At 36.7% G+C, this 23030-nt stretch overlaps 1 protein-coding gene across 4 annotated transcripts in view; it reads right to left on the bottom strand.

The window, feature by feature from the left end:
- MINDY3 (MINDY lysine 48 deubiquitinase 3) overlaps positions 1 to 19986 on the bottom strand; it is an 83553-nt gene extending 63567 nt beyond the window's left edge. For 3 of the 4 annotated variants that reach the window (XM_003257679.4, XM_030819251.1, XM_030819250.1), the window contains exons 1-4: positions 19657 to 19980; positions 7347 to 7426; positions 2727 to 2787; positions 1185 to 1358 (exon numbers count right to left, since the gene is read on the bottom strand). In XM_003257679.4, coding sequence (XP_003257727.1) covers positions 1185 to 1358; positions 2727 to 2787; positions 7347 to 7426; positions 19657 to 19750 — 409 coding nt within the window. In that variant the 5' untranslated portion in view covers positions 19751 to 19980. Of the gene's footprint in view, positions 1 to 1184; positions 1359 to 2726; positions 2788 to 7346; positions 7427 to 19656 lie in introns of all 4 variants that reach the window. The other variant, XM_030819252.1, reaches the window with a different exon arrangement.
- Positions 19987 to 23030: the final 3044 nt, after the last annotated feature.

Here is a 23030-nt window from a genome sequence, read left to right as displayed (position 1 = left end):
ACCATCCTTGCGACTGTTTTCCACTTGTTGTCTTCAAATGTCATTATAAACTCTAAAATATGTTAAGTTCTTTTTGAAAGGCCATGTTTCAAAGGCTTCAAAAGGAAGCATCATTCAGCTGTTTAAATGTTCAAAATTATTCCTTGCAAATGTACTACTATTAGAATTTGCCAGGCTTAAGGCATTTTAACTGTAGAGGTAGGAGAAAAAAGATACTGACAACACAGAGATATTTTAGTCCAGGGAGGCAACAGCACCTTATAGATAATACTATATGGAAAGCAAAATGTGTATCCCATACAATTGAAATGTACTTTCAGGTACGTAATCTCTTTATAAAAACTTTCTACAGAGATGATAGTTAATGTGATGCTCTGTGGGTAGAATAAGTCACTTATTTAACATAAGCACTTGGGACTACCAATTATCAAAAACCATCAACTAGCAAGATTATTCCTGAAAAGCAAATCAGAAAAGCAACTCTTAACTAGCTTCCGTACCACTAGTTGTCTCCATTTCACAATGGCAGCTTTCCAGTCAATTACATAAGAATTTTCAAAAGTTAAAAACCACAGAATATATAATTTTTATGAATAATGACAATAGCTATTATCTAACTTAAACAGCTATTATTCTACTATTTAACTTCAATCAAGGTATGAAAAACTTGAGGCGTAATTAATATTGCCTTAAAATAATCTATATGTATAAAAATATCCAAATAATTCAGAAGGAAAAGAAACAGCTTGCAATGAAGAGAAATGTCCCCATCTTTGCTCTGGGAAGCAAGTAAAGATAAATTTATGAAACCTTCTGATGTCAAAAAAAATCTGTTTTGGCAATACCAAAGCAAAACATTAAGGCATCTGAAACTGACGCATATCATTATTTCTAAGTAAGAGTTCTAAAGCTCAAAAGAGATTATTATCAAGCAGAAGTTAACCAGAACATTTTTAAAAGTTTATTTTAAGAGATGCATTTTTTTTTTGCAAAAATGTAGTATCTTCTAGTAGTTAAAATAAATGAAATGGAAATAAAAAATATTAAGGCTCAGTAATTAAGTTTAAGCTAGAAAAGAATACATGTTACGAAAATTTAAAGTAATTTTTTCTTCAAAATATTCAATAGATTCATTAAAACAAAGGAACAAGAAAAAAACTTCAGGAAATAAAAATATATCTTACAAGAATGTTCCACTTGGCAACTAGACTCTGCAGGACTCCCAGAAATACTAGCAGTTTCCTCAGTTGTCTTTCCTCTTAACCATGAAACCAAGCAGTATGATCCAGAGTGGTCACAACAAGCACTTTCTAAAATATCACACAAGGTATGACAAAGGAGTTCCTTCTGCTCTTCCTCTAAAAATAACCAAAGCATAAGTTATAATGGTTTCCTCTGGAAAAAAAAAATTCTGTCACGAATAACAATAGTAAGAATGGGTTAATGATGAAAATCAAGCATTTTAAAAATGGGGAAAAATCTCTAAATAGATTTTAAATTATGTTTTAGAAAAACAATGTGTTTGTGGATTAAAATATCACCACTTTAAATAAAGCCATCCAAATAAAACCATCAAGTAGAAAAAGAATCCTGAAAAATGCAGAATTACACATTATGAAAGATCATAATCTGACACTGATCATCACTTTCTTAAACCTCTAGCAACTGCAGCATTTAAGCCATGAGGTTTCCTTTACTGAAGAACTGAGCACAATGTAAAGGCCTGTTGAAACCTCTATTTTTTTTCCCTCACATCTGAACTAGTCTAACGTCTTTGATCACCCCGTCCCAAAGGGATAAGAATAATGAGATGAGATACCGTCAGCACATATGTTACCACAATCCATTATACCAGCAGAAGCCAGTGGTTAGAATACAGATTTGAGCATTAGAATTTTATAGAAAATAGTGCAAATGCTCAGGCCATCTCTCTTTGTGAACTTTAGCCACACTCTCTTTTCAAGCAGTATTACTCTCAAGTAGTAGTATTACTTTCTGAAACTTTCAAAAATTTTATGATACAAGGTTTCTGTCTCTCCTAATGGATTAACAGTTCTTTAACTGCAGGAACTATGCTGTTCACTTTATAATCACCACAGCATTTATGACACTTACGACAACGCTTTACAAGTGTTTTATCAAAGTGAATATAGTTCTGTGTAAGAAATAGTGTAAATTTTATTGAAAGTTCATTTCAAAAACAGTATCTCAAATAGTTCCTTCTCTACTAAAATTTGTTTTGTATTTCACCTATTAATTTAAAACTTATGGAAGTGATCTCTTAACTCAATTTCATCCAAAATTATTTGCAGTATTTGCACTGTGTAAGGCATTATACTAAAACATGCAGTAATATAATGATAATTCTGAGGTCTTGCCCACAGCTGAATAAGACCAAAAAAAAAAGAGACTATTCTTTATTGTATGCTGCCACCTAACAGTTCTAGGAAATGCACCATGTTTCAGCAAGAGGCCAAAGGTTTTTCCCTTAGTTATACCATCATGTCTTATAACCCCTGGTTAGAAAACCAAATTTGGAAATATGGAAATATGCACTGTTCATGAAACTTTCTAAAACATTTTAAAAGGAAACCTCAGGAAAAAAAATTCCCACTGATACTTAACTTTCTCAGATAATTTTAATTAAACTATTGCCAATGAATGCTGCATAAATCATCTCTTAAAACAGAGGAGGAATCGAAAGTTTTAAAAGACAGCTATCATACCTGAACAATCCCGCCAAGAAGACTTCTCAGAAGAAAACAGGAGCTTCTTCAAAAGAAATGCCTTTACACAATTAAAGCAATAATTAGTGAAATGCATTATAACCATACATCATATCATTCTTCAATTTTAAAGTGGGAAAAAATAATGTGCACTCCCTTTCTAATCTTTTGACTAGTTCTGTAAAGATGTCAAATGGGTTCCCCTCACATTTGAGAGGAAATGTGCAGAGTTATTTATTCAGAGTATACTGCTCTGAACTTGATTCTAGATTAATCAAATTATTCTTCTTCCACAATACATGTTTTCTGACAAGTAGAAGAACTAACTCACCTAAGAGAATAACTGAAAAGCACACCAACTTACTGCTCTATTCACAAAGTGAAAGCCCTGTAGAACAGGAACAAGTCTACATTTCATTTAGATTCCTTCAGGTAAAAGAAATCTCAATGTAAAAGTGGTTCCGTTCCCTTAGTCTTCATCTGTGACACAAGAATAACACTATTAGAGTCGTCACTTTACTATCAGGAGCTCAAGTTTAGCTCAAAAAGCTACGAGATTCAGAAGAAAAGACAAATGGATTTCTAAACTTCCCCTTAAGCGAGTCAACGATGTTACATTGGTTATTTGATAAAAAGCTGCATGGTGAAGTGTCTCCTTCTCAAAGTGTAGTTCAATGGCAGCTATATTCCAGTCACCTGACTTGTTTAAACTGCAGTTTCTTGGACTCCACCTATTCTATCTGAATCTCTAGAGGGCAGGTCCAAGAAAAACAGGTTACAATGATGACTTTTCCTCACCTGTGTTTGAAAGTATTAGTGTACAGATTAGGAAGACTGCTTTTTATCAGGCAAGCTTAGGTTTGAATCCTGGCTCCAATATTACTAACTAAAAATAATTGTACAAACTTTAGAAGGTTGCAGTGAGGATTATATGAGAAAATCTATGTAATGCACATAGCACAGTACCTGGCACCAATAAACAACTCAAGGTATTACAACAAAAAACTAAGTAATATTCCATTTACATAGGCATAAAGTCTATAAATACGGTAACCAAGTGCTTCTAATTTTCCCCAAAATGGCAACAACCATCAAGTGGAACAGTATAACTACATCACAACATTTTAGAAGTGAGATGGGGATATTCATTATTTCACTGCCAATATAACTACTGTTAGCATTTTGACATGCTTCCTTCCCATCTTTTTTAATACCTAGTTTTAATTTTATTACAAGTGAAAAATCATAATGGGTATATGAATGTATTTTCTGTTTTTCTACAGAATTCATAAGATAATTCTTAACCACTACTTGTCTATCAAGCTATTTATCAAAGTTTACTTATTTAAATTACATTATTGTGCATTAGGTTGCTTGCAATTTTTTTGCTACTTTAATATATAAGTTCCTTCTTAAATACAACTTTTTCCATATTAAATATTTCTTTAGAAAAGACTCACAGAAACACAACTATTGCATCAGAATCTGCACTGTCATGGTTCCAATTATAATTTAAAATTCCTACCCACAAATTTGTACTATATAGCAGTATATGAGTGTGCCAGCATCGTCCCACCTTACATGCGCTGGCAATTGTAATTTTATTTTTAAAGATGAGAAAAAGTAAGAAATAGAATCTAGTTACAGTTTTATTTTTACTTTCCTGGCTTCCTAGTGAGGGTGAGCATCCTGATTATTTGGCTGTAAAGCATCATTCCGCCTGTTACGACTGCACATCTATGCCCATTTCACCCCTGAATCTTAGCGTTTTTCTAATTAACTTCTACAAGTTATTTATATAACAAAGACAATATCCCTTTATTGCTAATATTTACCGCAAATATTCCTTAGTTTGGAAGTCATTGTGTTTCTTAGAGTGTTGATGATACATTAAGTTTCTTATGGTTAAATATTATTCCAAGAATACATTTGATATATGGTACAAAATGACCTAAACTTATCTTCCCCTCAAAGTGCTAACGAGTCATATTGATAGGATTTATGAAAGTTTATTTTATTTCACCATTGATCTTAGTTCCTTCTTTATTCCTGGTGTGATAAATTCATGGTAAATTGTTACAGGTAATGAGGTCTATGATTGTATTATCTATTTGGTTCCATTATTTTGTCTATTCTTCTTACACAGTATCATGCTCTAATTTTTATACTCTAAAAAAGTTTTAATGTATGTACTTGCTCACTTCTGGTCTCCTTAATAACTTAGTTTTGACTTTTACACTGAAATATTAATACAAACAAAATTCTTTACAAAGTTTATGTGACTTTTTTTTTCCTTTTTAGAAACGGGGTCTCGCTCTATTGCCCAGGTCGGAGGGCAGTGGCATGATCATAGATAGCTCACTGCAGCCCTGAACTCCTGAGCTCAAAGACCCTCCCCTTCTAGCCTCCCGAGCAGCTAGGACTAAAGGTGTGCACTACCATGCCCAGCTAATTTTTTCAAATTTTTTTTTTTTTTTAGAGCAGGGGGTCTCACTATGTTGTCCAGCCTGGTTTTGAACTCCTGGCCTTAGGCAATCCTCCTCCCTCAGCCTCCCAAAGTGCTGGGATTACAGGTGTGAGCCACTGTGCCTGGCCTATGTGATTTTTTTTTTTTTTTTGAGACAGAGTTTCACTTTCGCCCAGGCTGGAGTGCAGTGGCATGATCTCGGCTCACTGCAACCTCTGCCTTCTGGTTTCAAGTGATTATCCTGCATCAGCCTCCTGAGTAGCTGGGATTACAGGCGCCTGCCACCACACCCGGCTAATTTTTGTATTTTTAGTAGAGACAGGGTTTCACCACATTGGCCAGGCTGGTCGCAAACTCCTAACCTTGTGATCCGCCTGCCTCGGCCTCCCAAAGTGCTGGGATTACAGGCATGAGCCACCATGCACAGCCGTGATTCTTAATGACTACCTCAAAGGTATAGAAAAGTAGGTTCAAGATTTTGAATATAACCATCATTGCATAGCACCCCACTTGCAAAAATAACTACCACTACTGAAATATACTATATTTTATAAAACAGGAAACTCCTGTGGTATACCCTCCATTTAACTATATTCATGCACTTGCAACAAAAACCTTGCTATTACTGACCAAGAGGGGCAGTATTTACATAATCTAATTTACATATGGACATAACAAGGAATCTTCAAATTCAGGTAACATTCCTACTGGCAACCAAAAGTTGTTTCAGTTACTCAGTACAACAGCTATAATTATTAATTTGTAGTTAAATTTCATTCTTCACATTCCATAATTCCAAGGCAAGATTCAAGACATTCAAATTTTTCCTCATTTTTAAAAAATTCTCCTAATGCAAAAAAAAGTCAGCTTAAAAAAAAATGATCTATAAAAGGTATTTTGGAATCAACCATAATTTTTTTCTCTACAGAAATATATTTTTAATAATGTAAGTATTATTATGCTCTATATAGAGCATAAGTTCTGAGAAACAAATTTACTTTCTAGCCAACAGTTTAGGAACGCATTTTTTTTGAGACGGAGTCTCGCTGTGTTGCCCAGGCTGGAGTGCAGTGGCGCAATCTCGGCTCACTGCAACATCCACCTCCCGGGTTCATGCCATTCTCCTGTCTCAGCCTCCCAAGTAGCTGGGACTACTGGTGCCCACCACTACGCCCGGCTAATTTTTTGTATTTTTAGTAGAGACAGGGTTTCACCATGTTAACCGGGATGGCCTCCATCTCCTGACCACGTGATCTACCCACCTTGGCCTCCCAAAGTGGTAGGATTACAGGTGTGAGCCACCACACCCAGCCAGAATGCATTCTTAATACCCAATGAATAATAAATGCCATATTAAATATATATTTTCAAAACACGATGGTTAAAACATAAACAATAAATTAGCTGTAATTTTTGTAACAGTTATTTTATAACAGTTCTAAAGTTACATGGTCATTCACAGACATCATCAGTGTTACAGTAAACTGAGAATTCAATCCTTGGTTTTAACAATTTAACAGTTTATAGCGAATCAGCCTTTGAAATTCAAACAATGTAACACACCAAGATTCCAAATCAAATAAAGACATTCCGATAAATCCTATGTTTTGTGCAAAGAAAAAACCTTTTTGGTTTTTGAAATGGTTTGAAATCGGTTGTTACGAATTTTATTCAGAAAAGCCAAAGCTATAGCACAAAATAGTATAAGCTGCCAACTTTTTTCAAATTTGAAAAAGTTATAGACCATAAAAAATATGCAATCATCTTCAGCTTTAGGAAAGTAACTTTTACAGACTGAAATAATGAAAACAGTACGATTACAGTGATTGTACCTATCTAGTGTATAACATGTTATTACTTAATAGGATCTCTGTGTTAAAGAAGTCAAGAAACTTCCTAATTTTCTGAAAGTCAGGGAATGCCTATTATTTTTCCTTGAAAATAAAGATAGTCAAAAGGCTACTATTGCACAACTCATCGATATTCTGAATTCATTTTTATTTTGGATATTTACTGTAATTTACATGAGCAAAAGTTAAGAGTTAATTGATCATGTCTCATAACTACTATATGGAGTACAGACATTAGAAAACGACAAGTACGAAACATTTCAACATGTCCCTCTAAGGAGTTGGTAAAGGAGTCTATGTTACCTGAACAGGTGCAATAACAGCACAGGGGCCACCTTCAAACTGTTCTAATGCAGATCCCTCTGATTCACTAAACACAAACCCTAAAAATGAAAGCAAGTAGGAAAGATTAAAAACATAATTCAAGTAGCAGCTAAAAGAATCTTTCATGTACTTTGCTTTGAGAATGATCACTTATCACAACAGCAAAATATCTTCAAGTCATGAGGTGTGGATCAAGGAACCTTTTGAAAAAAAATCTATAGAACCTATCCACCCCCACTCTCAAATGCACATAAGAGTACATATACTCACACAATTTTGCACCCAGGAACTCCTCTAGGAGGATAGAGTATGGACTTTAGTAAAATGACACTGAATCTGACTTTTCATCTAAGGAGGACTAGATAGTCTACTAAATTCAAACAATTTTTAGAACTCTTTAAATACCGTATCATTCTATCATTTCAATCTTTCTGTCACATTCTATAAGCTAATGATTTAATGGCATTGGCTGGGCGCGGTGGCTCACGCCTGTAATCCCAGCACTTTGGGAGGCCGTAGGCAGGCGGATCACGAGGTCAGGAGATCGAGACCATCCTGGCTAACATGGTGAAACCCCGTCTCTACTAAAAATACAAAAAAAAGTTAGCCAGGCATTGTGGCGGGTGCCTTAGTCCCAGCTACTCGGGAGGCTGAGGCAGGAGAATGGTGTGAACCCAGGAGGCAGAGCTTGCACTGAGCCGAGATCACGCCACTGCACTCCAGCCTGGGCCACAGAGCAAAATTTCATCTCAAAAAAAAAAAAAAAAATTAAATGGCATTGTAGACAGTACATGTGTTTATATTGCCTCTACCTTAATTTAAATATTACACAACCAGCACTGAATGATAGCAGCTAGCGGAAGTTCTTCAGAGGGCCCTGGGTCAGAAGTTAGGAGAACCCAGTGACCATCTAGATAACCTTGTGAAGATCATTTCACCTGCTTGGGCCTCAGTGTTCTCATTAAAATAATCAATCCCAATTCCAAAATGCTAACAACCTATACATTTCCATTAATTGTTACTATTCAGACATTCAGCCAAACCAGTTCAGGCTAACGAACATCTGATATTATGCCAATCATCTGGGATATATGCCTGGATGACACAGTCTTGGGTCTGGAGGAGCCACTAGTCCAGGTGAAGACAGACATACAAACAGATAATTACTAAAATAAAGGAATAAACTAATGTTGTAAGAGAAGAATGCAGAGTATTGTGGATACAGAAAGCCATGCTCTATTCTAACAGATAACTTCCAGGCTCATCTTGAACAGGAATTTGCCAGAGAGGCAAAGGTGAATGAATGGAATTCAGCTAAAGAAAATACCTTAATTAAAGCAAAAAGGTTTTCCGAGAGGATAGAATGCTTACAAATCAGAGAAAATTTAACACAGCTAAAGGGTAGTAAGGGGGTAGGATGGAGGTGCCAGCAAATGGGCGGCAGGAAAGATGACAAGTGGCTAACATTGCAAAGGGCCAAAGAACCAGGACTTAACCAGAAGAGATCTTTCAGTAAAACAGTAATATCATCTTACTGGATTTTTTTTTTCTTTTTCCTTTTTTAAAGGAAGAGAAGCAGGAAGAAGTTGTTTCAACATCCCTATAGAGATGATGCTGATGTAATGAAAGCAACATTACTGTGGAGAAGAGAAACTATATTCAAATAATATTTCTGATGTAAAAATAAGATTTATTTACTATGTGTTAAGTGGGACAAAGGCTTGGTACAAAACAAATTAGAGCTGTTTCCGAAGTTTCTAGTTTGAGACACCAGATGAGAGCAATGGAGAGGGTGCCAGAGAGGGTGCCATTCCATCCCACCTCCTCTCTTTATCTTCAGTCTCTTCCAGGAAGCATATAAACATTTATCTAACATATTAAAACAAAACAAAACCTTAAGATTCCATCAAAAACTCCAATCAGCACTCCATCACCCTTGTCCTCCCAAAGTCAAGCTAGTCATCTATATATGCCCTGTTTCAATTTTCTTACCTCACAATTTACTTAACCCTGACTAATCTGGTTTTCAACCCATGAGTGAATGTTGCGGGAAGTCAGGGACCCCGAATGGAGGGACCTGCTGAAGCTGTGACAGAAGAACATAAATCGTGACGATTTCATGGACATTTATTAGTTCCCCAAATCAATACTTTTATCATTTCTTATGCCTGTCTTTACTGCAATCTCTGAACATAAATTGTGAAGATTTCATGGACATTTATCACTTCCCCAATCAATACTCTTTTAATTTCCTATGCCTGTCTTTAATCTCTTAATCCCATCATCTTCGTAAGTTGAGCATGTATGTCACCTCAGGATCCTGTGATGATTGTGTTATCTGCACAAATTGCTTGTAGAGCATGTGTGTTTGAGCAATATGAAATTTGGGCACCCAAAGGCAACAGGATGGCTGCAATGTTCAGGGAACAAGGGAGATAATCATTAGGTCTGACTGCCTAGGAGCCGGGCAGAACAGAGTCATATTTCTCTCCTTGCAAAAGCGAATAGGAGAAATATCGCTGAATTCTTTTTCTCAGCAAGGAACGGCCCTGAGAAAGAGAATGCATTCTCAGGGGGAGGTCTCTAAAATGGCCGCTCTGGGAGTGTCTGTCTTATATGGTTGTAGATAAGAGATGAAATAAGCCCTGGTCTCCTGTAGCGCCCCCAGCTTATTAGGATTAGGGAATTCCTGCCTAGTAAATTTTAGTCAGACTGGTTGTCTGCTCTCAAATCCTGTCTCCTGATAAGATGTTACCAATGACAATGCGTGCCTAGTAGGACATGAAACTTCATCAGCAACTCTAATTTCACCCTGGTCCTGTGATCTTGCTCTGCCCCCATTTGCCTTGTGATATTTTATTGCCCTTGAAGCATGTGATTTCTGTGACCCACACCCTATTCGTACACCCACTCCCCTTTGAAAACTGCTAATAAAATCTTGCTGGTTTTGCGGCTCAGGGGGCATCATGGAACCCGCTGACATGTGATGTCTCCCCCGACACCCAGCTTTAAAATTTCTCTCTTTTGTACTCTGTCCCTTTATTTCTCAGACTGGCCAACACTTAGAGAAAATAGAAAAGAACCTACATTGAAATACTGGGGGCTGGTTCCCCCAGTAAGTGAACCAAACTCATTCTCACCCAAGTTCATCAGTCATCATTACAGGCCAGTTCCCAAATCTCATCTTATTTAACCTTCCAAAGAATCAATCTGAAATGCTGACCACAAACCTGTGAAACTTTTGTCCCTTGGCTTTTTGTTCCAAGTTTTGCTTTTCTAGTTCTTCTGTCTCCATGATCACTGCTTTTAAGTGCTAATGTTACCCAGGTCTTGGTTTTAGGATCTATGCTCCTTTCATTCTATGCATTTTTCCTGAGTAATCTCATCTACTCCCAGACATCCATTACTGGTTACAACCATGTAATTCCCAAATATAGCCCAGAATAGGACTCCAGACATAGACAGAGTCTAAGTCCCTTAACATAGTCCTGTATTATCTGGCTTCTGCCTGCATCTCCATCTTCACCCTTTGCCATTCTCCCTTTTAGACTCTGGGAACATTTTCTTTCAGGTCCTGAGATATTTCATTTTCTCTACGTCTCTTACCCCTTGTAAATGTTTCTTCTGCTTGATACACCTGCTAACCATTTCTCTGGAAAACTCAAACTTATCTATAGGTTTCACCCTAAGATAAGGTCTGCCTGCTTCAAGGCTTCAAAACGTATCTTTAATGTGTTCATTTCCATCCCATCTCCAGTCCACCTTATAGTTCACATTGCTATCATCTTTGACCTTAAATACTGTCAAGAGTTTGCAACCATGTCTCCCCATTCCTTCCTCCCTCCTGTCCAGTCGCCAACTATTCACCACACAGTTGCCAGAAGAGTATTTTAGAAATGGAAATCAGATTTTGACACAGCCTGCTTAAAAACATTTCAATGGCTTCTCATTGCAATTAAAATAAAATCCAAACTCCTTTTTGTGGTCTAGAAGACACTGTATGATCTATCAATCCAGCTGACTCTGTTTACACTTACAGTCATTATCTACTGTGACCTGAGGTCCTCAGAACATCCCAGAGACTTTACCTGTAGCCTCAATGCTCACTGTTCTCTCTACATGAAAATGCTCTTTCCTCTACTCTCCGTATAGAAAAATCCTTATTTTTCAGGTCTCAGTTTAGGTGTTAATTCCTCATAGGGATATTTCTTTACAAACCTATCTAAGTAGTCTCTCCTGTCATCCCCTAGCACAACCAGTACTTACCATAATCTGTAGTTATTGTTTGTTTACTTGTTAATCATCTGCCTTGCCTGACCGGTGTTGTATCTGTGTTACTGGTCACTGTTTTCCCACAGTGTGTTTACAACATACTGTGGCTGTTGCTCAATTAATGCTTGTTGACGTTTTGGCACGGAAGATAGTGGCAGTGTTTGTTTCTAGGAATACCAAGTTCAGCCTCAAAAATGTGAGATAACCATTTGGCAACTTTTGGAAATCGGAGATGTAAGTGTGTAGTTCAGGGCAGGACTTAGGATTAGAGGCAGCAATTTCAATCATCTTAAACATGTCAGTTAAAGTGAATGAGAACTTGTAGAACAAAAATAATGAAGTTGGGAACTTTAAAAAGTGAGCAGAGGCTGAGTCAGCAAAGGAGACTGATAAACATTAGAAGGATAAGAGAAAAGCACATTAACTGAGCTCCTAGAAAGGAAAAATCAGAAGCAAAGAGTAGTCAACTATTACAAATGCTGCTGAATAAAGATATAAATTAAAATACTAGATTAATCATGTCATTGAGAATACTAAAAATATAAATTTACAGCACTGGGGAGAATAGCCAAATTTTAAAAGGTTGAAGTGTAATTTGGATTAGAAAGAGAAATAGTAAAAGCAAACTACAGTTGGCTGTCCATATCCATAGGTTTGGCAACCACAGATTCAACCAAACACAAATGGAAAATATTTGAGGGTGGGAAAAAAAGGATGGTTGGGTCTGTGCTAAACATGTACAGACTTTCTTTTTCATATCATTCCCTAAACAATACAATGTAACAACTATTTACATAGCATTTACAGTGTATTAGGTATTGTAAGTAATCTAGAGATGATTTAAAGTGTAGGGGAAGTTGTGTATAGGTTATATGCAAATACTGCAGAGCGTCTATGGATTTTGGTATCTGCAGGGGAATCCTTGAACCCACTACCCCTCGGACACCAACAGACAACTATATTTAAGTTTGGCAGAAGGGTAAAAAGAATGATAGCTTGAAGAGTAGTTGGATAAAGAATTATTAATTTTGTAGACTGAAGGGCGTGACTTAGAAAAGGGAAAGAATGATTATATGGAAAAGAGACAGTTTAAGGTCTCCAAGTCCTGAAAAAGAGCTGAGAAAGACTTTTAAAGGTGGTCCACAGATAACCCTGGAAATCCTAGAGACCTTTCAGGGGGCCCACTGGAGGTTACAATTATTTACATGATGAAACTAAGACACGATTTGCCCCTTTCGCTGTGTTGACATTCACAGTGATGGTACAAAAGCTACGGTGTATTACATTGCTGGTTCCTTAGCACACATCAAGACAGTAACATCAAGCTGTCCTAGTGGTCACTGTCCTAAAAAACACCCCCATACCCTCACACAACTACAGAGCCAATTTAAGAACACACTGCTGCAGTCAAAATTACTAATTTTATTATATCTTGATCTTGAGTACAATGTCTTTTTAAAAATATATTCTGTGGAACAAAATGGAAGCTACCCATAAAACACTTCTGCTACATACTGGGTATGATGGTCAAAAGTTATCTCAAGGAAAAGTATATGTGTAATTTTTTTTAAATTGCAAGCTGAACTAGCTACTTTTTTTTTTTTTAATGGAGTGCTGCTTTTACCTAGTATAACTACCAATAAGCTACAATTATTCAGACTTGAGTATCTGGCTGACATTTTCTCAAAAATAAGCGAGCTTGACATTTCAAGGAAAATACCCAGTGATAAAATTTCGAGCGTTCAAGCAGTAATTTGGAACACTTGTGTCCACTACTGTGAGTCTGACAGCTTCTCAATGCTTACAGATTGTTCTGATGAGACCACTGGTAACAGAAACAAACGTGACTTCTGGTATGGTATAATGACATACATTAACATTTGGAAGATTGTCATAAACCAGTAGACTGATAATTTCCAAATCACTGATGTATACTGTTATAAATTAATGCAGAGGTAAGAGATCTATTCAAACTGCAAGACAGACCAATGGATTTCAATTTAACAGAGGATGAAAAGTTACATGATTTGGTTTTAGATTTCATATTGCAACTGATATCTACAATACTCTGACGTGTCAAGTTTTGGTGTGGTATTAAAGAAGATTATGTGTAATTATCTGAAAAGGCTACTACCATACTTCTTATGCCTTTTCCAATTGCATATGTGAGGCCAGATTTTCTGCATCCACTTCAACCAAAATAATATATTGCCAGACAGGAGAAGCAAATGTAGGAATCCAGTTGTCTTCCAATATGATAAACATTAAAGAGATTTGCAAAAACGTAAAACAATGCCAAGAGTCTCACTAAGTTTTAAATTTTTTGAAGTCCTCAATAATTTTTAACACTGTAATGGGGACTTGAGTTCCAAAAACTTGAGAGCCACTGGCCTAGGAGAAGAAGTAAATTTTAGAAGTCTTTTAAGTTAAACATATGAGGAAAAATGAAAAAGTAAACAGGTGTTATATTGAGAGTGAGAGGAATGAGAAGGGTACAGAATTGAGGAAAGTGTTAATTCCGAAAAACATAAGGAAAGAACTAAGAGAAGCACTGAGGGCTCAGCTAAGATTTAACTACATTTTTCTTGGTGCTGGACACAATTTTCTCCAGCAATACACAGCAGCCTGGGAGATCAAAAATAGGACAAATGGAGAACTGGAATAGAGAAGATGCATGTAACAAATTTAATAAGAAAATGACAACTAAGGTTTCTGGTTATGTTAAAACAACCAAATTTAAGGTCCAACCTAGGAACAAGAGATGAAATCTTCACTATTTGGCCAGCTCTTCTCCTACTGAGAATAAGGAAAGGATGCCTAGTGTTGTATCCAAGTGCAGAGGCGAAACTAAGATCTGCTAAACTTTTTGTGTATGAAATTAAAGTGTGAATTAGTAATGGATCTTGCCTTCCTTAAAAATTTAAATCATGTAACTCAATTATCCACGGGTGGGGCTTTCAGTTGGAATTGCATTACAGTGAGTTGCTTTTGCATTTTGAATATTAAAAGCCCATGGAGTGAATTCTAAGCAGTTATGCTTCATGCCAAATTCTGTTTAATTCCAAGATACACGTTTGAGTGTGTTAACTGATAATGGACGAAGGCTAGTAGAGCCAAAATGAAATAAAGTCAGCTAAATGAAAAGTATTCTATCCTAAAACAGGACTATGCTAAATAGACTTCTCTTTTTATAATAAGGTTTTACTTAAGTTTGAATTTCTCAGGACATAGCATTACTTTTCTTGTCAAGAGTTCTTATACTCAAATTATTTCCTAGTTTTAAAAGGACTTAACTTACCATAAATGGCTGTTTTTCCTGATTAGGTCTGAAATTATCCATCTTAAAACACCTAATCCTATGTAGACAATTTTGTATCACATTACACAGTACTACAGATCACAGAAAAGTCTTTCTCATTTTCACATTTTATAGCTCAGAACCAGGGTAAACCTGAGCCAGGAAACCTCATCGTAATTTTTCAATCTCTTGTTTTCATATTACTTACTACACATATACACATTTTGCACACCATTTTGACAACTATACCTTCTACAATTCTAGCCTTCCATGTAAACAAGGCTATAGAAAGACTTAGTTTGACATCCTGGCTGAGTCAAATATCTCAACTGGACTTCACATCTAAAAAAACGAAGATAACTACCTTTGTTCTTTCCTATCTTTCAGGGTTGTTGGAAAGATTAGGTAAGATTTTCAAAAGCTGTAAAATATAATACAAATATAAGATATTATCACAGACACTCTGAAGTATTTGAATAATAAAACAAATTATATATTCAAAGTACTAAGGAATTAATTTTGTCGTATATGCTTACCAATTACGAATTAAGAAATATTGGTTGTTAGGCAAATTATAATTTAGGTATGTTGAATAAAGGAAAAATATATATAAGAAAATGTTAAAAACTTCCAAAAACAACAAAAATCTTTGAAACGATGTGATCCACAGTATTAGCTTCACTTTGGAAGAAAAATTAACGATGCTGGTGTGTCATTTTATTACTTTGATAAAATAGTAAATCACATCAAAATAAATACCCAAACACATCTTTAAACCTTAAATTAACCCAATTGTATTAACTCCTAATATATTTTATATTTATATTTTAATGGATCCCTCAATTTTCCTAAGTCATTTGTTAAATATCATTTTTTTCATATTATGTAACAAAAATTGTGCTACACTGAAAGCCCAAAGCTCTAATTTCAATCAACTACACCTACACGCCCCTCTTCCCCTGGGGAAAAAGAAAAAAAAAAAAACCCCACCCACTATACTGCTACAAATAGCAAAAATAAATCTCTCTCTGACTAGCCTTTAGGAGAAACAATAAAATAGCTGGAAGAAGGAAAATAATTGGAAGAAAGAAAAATGGCTTATAAGAGTTTATACTCTCCCTCAGGCATCAGCAAACTACAACCCTCATCTGCTTTCATGTTTTAGAATGCAGCCACACCCATACTAACCATGGCTGCTTTTGCTGCAATAGCATTAATGAGCTGAGAGGCAATAAAAAGGCCACTCACCCTATAAAGAAGTTTGCCAAACACTGAGCTAAGCAATCAATATTGAAAAGAAAATAAATTCCAAATAAGTCAAAATGTTTTTATTTATACAAGAAATACTACTTCTGTTAGGTCTAGCTGATTCTCATTTTGGTTCTGTTTGGTTGTGGTCACTCTGTCCACTTCTTACCATCTCCACTGCTACTACTCTGGTCCAAGATAGCATCTTTTCTCCCCTGGACTGCTGCAGTTGTCTCTTATCTGATCTTGCTGTCCCAATCCACTACAGTCTATCCTCAAACACAGCAGGCAGATCAATCCTTTAAAAACTTGTCAAGTGGTATCTCTCCTTTGCTTCAAACTTTTGAAGGACCCCCATTTCATGTATAAGATGAGTGAAAGTCCTTCTAATGGCCTAGAAAGCTTTATATGATTTGGGCCATTTCATTTCTTATATCATCTTTTATTACTCTCCTTTTCCTTTATTCCCCCTCCTGCCACACTTACTTCCTTCTTGTTCCTTGAACAGACCAAGTGTATTTTCTGTGAAGTTTTTTATAACTACCATGCGACTTCTGCGGGACTAGCTGAGTGAATCCATGCGTTTGCTCAAATCTCATCTTAAAATGAGGCCTGACCAGGACACCCCACCCAGAACTCCGTATTTCCTCATCTTCAAACTATTTATTGTACATGTGTAATTTATGCTACGTTATGTTTACTGTTTGTCTTCCCTCCCACCCTACTGACTCTCAACTGTAAAAGCTTGGAATACTGGTGTAGTTTGTGGGAAGGGGGGAGAATAAATAGTGTTAATGAGCTAAGGAAGTGAAAATTATATGCTATTCTTTAAAAAGTACTACAGGCAATTGAGCAGGAGGAAAGCAGACAGAAGAATAAATTTTCAAGTTAAAATAAAACCCTGCCAACTTTAAGCCCTTAAATTACATGGCTTATTGCCTTTAAAATTAAAACTGCCCAAAAAAAGAAGAAGAAAAAAAAACACCCCACATTTTTTAAAACGAACAAGGATTTGTAGAAAAGAATTATCCAAAAATGTCAAGCCAATTAAAAACAACTATGTGCCACTCCTGCAGCTTATTGTTTTAACAACCATATCAAAAGAATTTAACTTGATCAATCAATATAATTTCATAGATGAAATATCTCGACATAATTGTATAAATATTCATGCCAAACATCTTACACCTGTATCTTGCTTCCAGAAAACTAATGAGACTGCAGTTGTCAATTGAAGACACGATCACAGACTATGAAATAAAGCCAGAGTTGATGTCACATTAGTAATGCAGCAAAGCAGTGTCTTGTGCCTGCTCCCACAATCCCAAAGGACTGTCACAGCAATATTTAGCAATGGCCTCAAAGAACAAACAAATGAATACAACAGTTAACATACCAAAACTAGTAAAAGGACTCCTCTGATTCAGAGGTGATAACTTCAAAAATATATGATTGGTTGCCTTAAAATCTTAATCAGTGTAAGGCCTTGAAGAGCCACATATCCAAAATATAACTAACTGCACCCTGTAAACGAAAAAAAGAAAGAAAGAAATCCTTTATTTTGAAATGGTACTGACGGAACTAATCCTGTTAAAGAATTTCTGCATGATTAAAGGTGACAGAGCATTCTAATAAGTCATTATAAAGTTCTACTTAGAATAATGATTATCCATCAAATAAACAACTTATTGTAATTGTCAGGAAAAAGCCAAAGAGTGAATTTGGCGTAGTCTACAATTAAACACTTTTTAAAACAATATAAAAACAGCTACCATATACTGAGTGTTCACTATATGTCAGATAGTGTGCTAAGCGCCTAAATTATTTACATGGCCTCTAATCCTCACAACAACTCTGTAAGATCTATTATCTGTACTTTACAGAGAAGGAAGCTGAGGCTTAAATAAGCTAAATCGCATGAACCTGAACCCAAGTACATCTATTCCAAAGACTGTGCTCTTAACCATTACTAGAACTGCCACCCTGAATCTTCCTTCTGTTTGCATTACAGTATAAATATAAACAGGGCTGAATATTATCTTATTCTACTTTGTAAAATGTTTAATAAATGTTAACTGATTACAATGGAAGTAAATTTTTTCTTAGTCTTTCACAGTATTTTAGAGCTGCTTACTATTAGAATAAGTAAGTCAAAGCGGGAAGTGTTAAAATAAAATCTCCCTCTAAGATGCCCAAGATTGGGTAACTGACTTAATGGAATGTGAAAAAAAGAGCCCAGGTCATTACATGTAGGGTTTGGAAACTCAAAGGAAGATAATGAAAACAGAGGTATATTAGGAATCGAGAGACCTGGAATCCACTCCCAGTTCTATCAATTTGTGCAACTTTGGCCCAGTCATTTACCTTTACAACTAATTTTTTTCATCTACAAAGCAATAGTGAGGGACTAAATATCCCAACTTATAATACATCATAATTTTAATTTTACCAGCTCTTAAAACAAACATGTGGGAGGGAGGGAGAGATTACGTAAATCCTGAATTTTTGTTACAAAATACACGTTTTGAAATAGGGGTTTATATTTACTATGCCAAAATTCCGCCCACTATTATTATTTTAATAATAATAGTGTTTTACATACATAAATTATTGATCCTTCTGACTCAAGGTTATGCTTTTAACCTCATCATCATCTTTCCTAAGTCACCTTTAGGAATGTGTCAGTTGTTTGCCTATCGAAACTTAAGAATTAGGGATAGTTACTAGTATAAAGCGTCCAGCCTGTTACAGTGCAGGAATTCAATAAATGCTTATTTTATTTCATTATTATTTGTACTAAGACTCTTTATATAAGCAAAAATCCTGTCTGGGTTACAAGTATACCGGCCGATGAAGTACTATGATCCATATTCCTTTTTTAACCGTGACAGATAAGAAACCATATCAAAAACGGGGATACTTTGGGCCAAGAGTACACTTTTTAGCAAGTAACAGTGTTTATACACAGAGTACCACGCCTAACCACATGACAATACAAACAAAAAACTGCTTTTTGGAATTAGCCACTTGGACTTTCCCGTGGACGTCCCTCCTTCTCACCAAAAATAGACCAACCACCACCAATAGAGAGCTCTGTTAGGGGGTAAAGATGCGGAAGGCCACAGCACCCCCTTGAGAAAGTGACACCGGGGCACGGGGCGCATCTTCCGTGTCACGCCCTGCAACCCAGCAAGGGGCCACCCTCTCCTCCTCCCCAGCCGAAGGGCAGCCCGGAGGATGGAAAAGGCGCTGCGGGTATTTAGTGGCAGCTGTAACCATTCTCCTACTCAAACTCTCCCCACCAAGGCAAGGCAAGGCAGGGCGTGTCTAGAAAGTCCAGCTTCGGCGCTCAGCACGGCGACTGGGGCAGAGACCGGGGCACGCGAGGGACTGGAGCGAGAGGCGTCACAGGCGGACTCTCGCAGGGCAAAGGAAGCAGCGGCTGCAAGTAAGAGAGCCCCGCCAGGGTACCTTGCGTCCAGCGGCAGAAAATGGTGTCCGAGAGACCGGGGCTGCTCTTGGTGCCCCACACCAGCTCCATCAGCTCTTTAGTCAGTTCGGACATGATGGGGAACCGGCGGGCGGATCTTCGCTTTGCGGACTCCTGCCCCGGAACATGGGGAAGGGGCAACTCCGGAAACAGCAGCTGCGGGACGGCGGCGGCAAACGAATTGGAAGGTGAGGCAGGAAGAAGGAGAAGGGGCTGAGAGCCACTTGCAGAGACCGCGCCTGTCAAGCCAGGTTGGGGCAGCAGCGAGTTTTCCGTACCGGAACTGCTGGTGCCACTTCCGACTCCTCTTTAACTCCCGCCCCTTAGAAGCTGAGGGCCCGGAAGTCCCCTCCCCGGAAGTGAAATTGGAGGCGGAAACAGCCACGGAAAGCGGTGGTAGTAGCTTCTGACCTTTCTGAACCGTCTGGGACCCTTTGGTGGGGTGGTAGTTTTTGTATTGGGAAGGGGCGTCGGCGTGTTTCTAACCTCCAGGAATACCTCCTTCCTCTACCCACTGCTCTGGGCTAAGCTGGAGGCTCTGAGGCCCAGGCCCTAGGAACTAGAACATATGCCCATTGCTTGTATTTTACAATATTAATTTTGCAAAACTAGAAGTATAAGGCAATGGTTGAGTCACAGTGCGGTATCATCCATGCCTTTGTAGGGCGCTTCTCATAAGCTGGAGGCTGTCTGCCTCTGTACTTCAATAAATCAAGACCAACTAGTACCAAAAAACATGGCAAAGAATGTGGCATACATAATGTGCATTAGAAATGCTTCTACCAGCTGCAAGGCAGAATTACAAGGTATTTGTAGGGAAACAAATTCAGAGCAACCTGTTTGTAAATGTTACAGCATTTTCATCTCCAGTTTTTGAGACCGCAGAGTGTGTGGGCAACACCTGGACTAAAGCTGAGGTTTCACTCATTAACTAGCAGTTAAATTGAGTTCATGTGAAAACTTAAGTTTGTGCTGCTTAAAAAAAGAGGGCTTGTATTGCCCGAGCTTTGAATTTAAAACAAAAGGGCAAAATCTGATTTTAAAAAACAATATATGCTTTTATTTTGGTTCTGTAAAGTTTCTGTACTCCTTGGAAACCATACTACTTTGGGATGCAGTAATGCATAGTTAAGAGGCCAAGCTATGGGTCATACTGGCCCATATTCCTACTTTTTGCACTTACTAGCAAGTTACCTACTATCTACCTAGGCTTTTTTCTTTCTAAAAGGGAGATTGCATACATTTCATATATTGTAAGGAATAAATGGAAAAAGTAACACATGCAAAGGATTTGGTGTACTTCCTAGCACATGGAAGGCATTTATGCAACAGTGGGTATTTTTTTTACCTCAAGAAGCCATTTTGTGGGAATTTGATGCAACAGTAGTTCTGACTTTTTTACTCATAAGTTCTAGCCAATTGTATTTTAGTGTAATACGTTATGTTGTCTAATTTCAAAAACATGCAGTTTCATTGTAGAATACCTTTGCATTTGGCTAATTAAAATTAACCCTTCATTTAAAATCTTTTAGATTGCAAATAAGGTTTTGTTAATTTATACTTTATTACTAGCTATTTTTTCCTATTTATACATTATTTCTAATTTTATTTTAATTAATTTTATTTTATTTCTTCAGTACCATTTACTGTAATTAGAGGGACTTGCCCAAAGTGCCTGTAGTAGAGCCTTAGCATTCCTTTTGATCTTTATTCCCTTTAGAATATCCCTTGCCTTATTTTTGCAAATCAATCTTACCTATCCTTCATGTCAGAGTGTGCATGCCAAGCTTTCTCTAGTCATTACAATTGAAAGTAATAATTATAATTTCTGAGGCTTCATGGTACCCTATCTGTAACTTGCTTATGACAATTCCTATCATCATTGTATTTGCAAAGAATTATTTGCTTTTCTCTTGGGATATAAAGTTAGAGAAGCAAAGAGCTGTCTATTCATAATCCTAGCATGGGGCCTTGAACATCACTGTATCTCAATAATTACGATTCAAAGGAACAAAACCTGGCTTTACTGGAAATTAAGAATTCATTATCTCTCAGCAAGTGAGAGATCGGGGAAGTAGTACTGACTGCTCCAGTTAAATATCTAATATTTGCACACTGATTACAATTTACATAATTCTTCCACTTCCTGAAAGACACAGAAGGGTCTATGTACATAGAGCTCATAACTGGCAGACTTCTAAGTTCAGAGGTGTTTCCATATTTGACTTTCTCCATTAATGTATGTAAATACTAATGGTGTAGTATATATAACACTACATTTGTTTCCTTTACATTATTATACAGATAGTAGTTATAAGTTTGATTACTTTGTTATGAAAAAAGAAAAAATTGTACTTTCAAACTGTATTTTTTTAATCAAGAAATTTTTTGATCTGTGATTTTTCTTAGTTTCCAGCTACAGTGATGCTGGCAAAATCTTGGATAGACATTTATATGAATGACCTTTCCATTTTCACATTATAATTTTTTTTTTTTTTTGAGATGGAAGCTTTGCTCTTTTGCCCAGGCTGGAGTGCAGTGGCACCATCTTGGGTCACCGCAATCTCCACCTTCTGGTTTCAAGTGATTCTCCTGCCTCAGTCTCCTGAGTAGCTGGGATTACAAGCACCCGCCACCATGCCCAGCTAATTTTTGTATTTTTAGTGAGGTGGGGTTTCACCATGTTGGCCATGCTGGTCTTTGACTCCTGACCTCAGGTGATCCACCCACCTCAGCCTCCCAAAGTGCTGGGATTACAGGTGTGAGCCACCACACCTGGCCCACATTATAATTTTTATTTGAAATCTTTTTAATTTTTTAATTAGCAGGACATATCTTTAACAAGGAATATTTTACTGTTAAATTGTTGGCTTAATTATTCATTAGGTATAACATTTAAATAGAAATTAATATTCATTAAAATTGTTCTTATTCAGTAATTATCTATAAAATAAATATTTAAATGAATCACGTTTTGCATCTATACCTGGTGCTGGATGAAAATGCCTTTCTCTTGTTATAATGACTTGGAAAATTATGTAAATGTTCTTTCATGTATTTATAACACTTCATATTTTAGCATATTGTTTTTCTCAGGACTGTCTATGGTTTCGATTAAACCTGTATCACTGAGGTGTATATAGGTTGCATTAATAATCTTTCACTTCCTATTTATATGTAAGTTTTATTAATAATACTTCTGTTTCTTTCAAATTCAAGTCAGGGTGCTTCCATAAAACTGGGCTGAGATTTCCATTATAATGAATTCTTTTTATCCATCTTTACTGCTTCAGGCAACAAAATTAATTACTCAGCATTAAACTCTAACTCTGTTTAATTATTTTCCTGTCTTTCC

This window comes from Nomascus leucogenys, chromosome 9, assembly GCF_006542625.1.
Source record: "Nomascus leucogenys isolate Asia chromosome 9, Asia_NLE_v1, whole genome shotgun sequence".
Classification (NCBI taxonomy): Eukaryota; Metazoa; Chordata; class Mammalia; order Primates; family Hylobatidae; genus Nomascus; species Nomascus leucogenys.
Note: the sequence above shows the minus strand (reverse complement) of the source record. Positions and strands in the feature narration are given on the sequence as shown.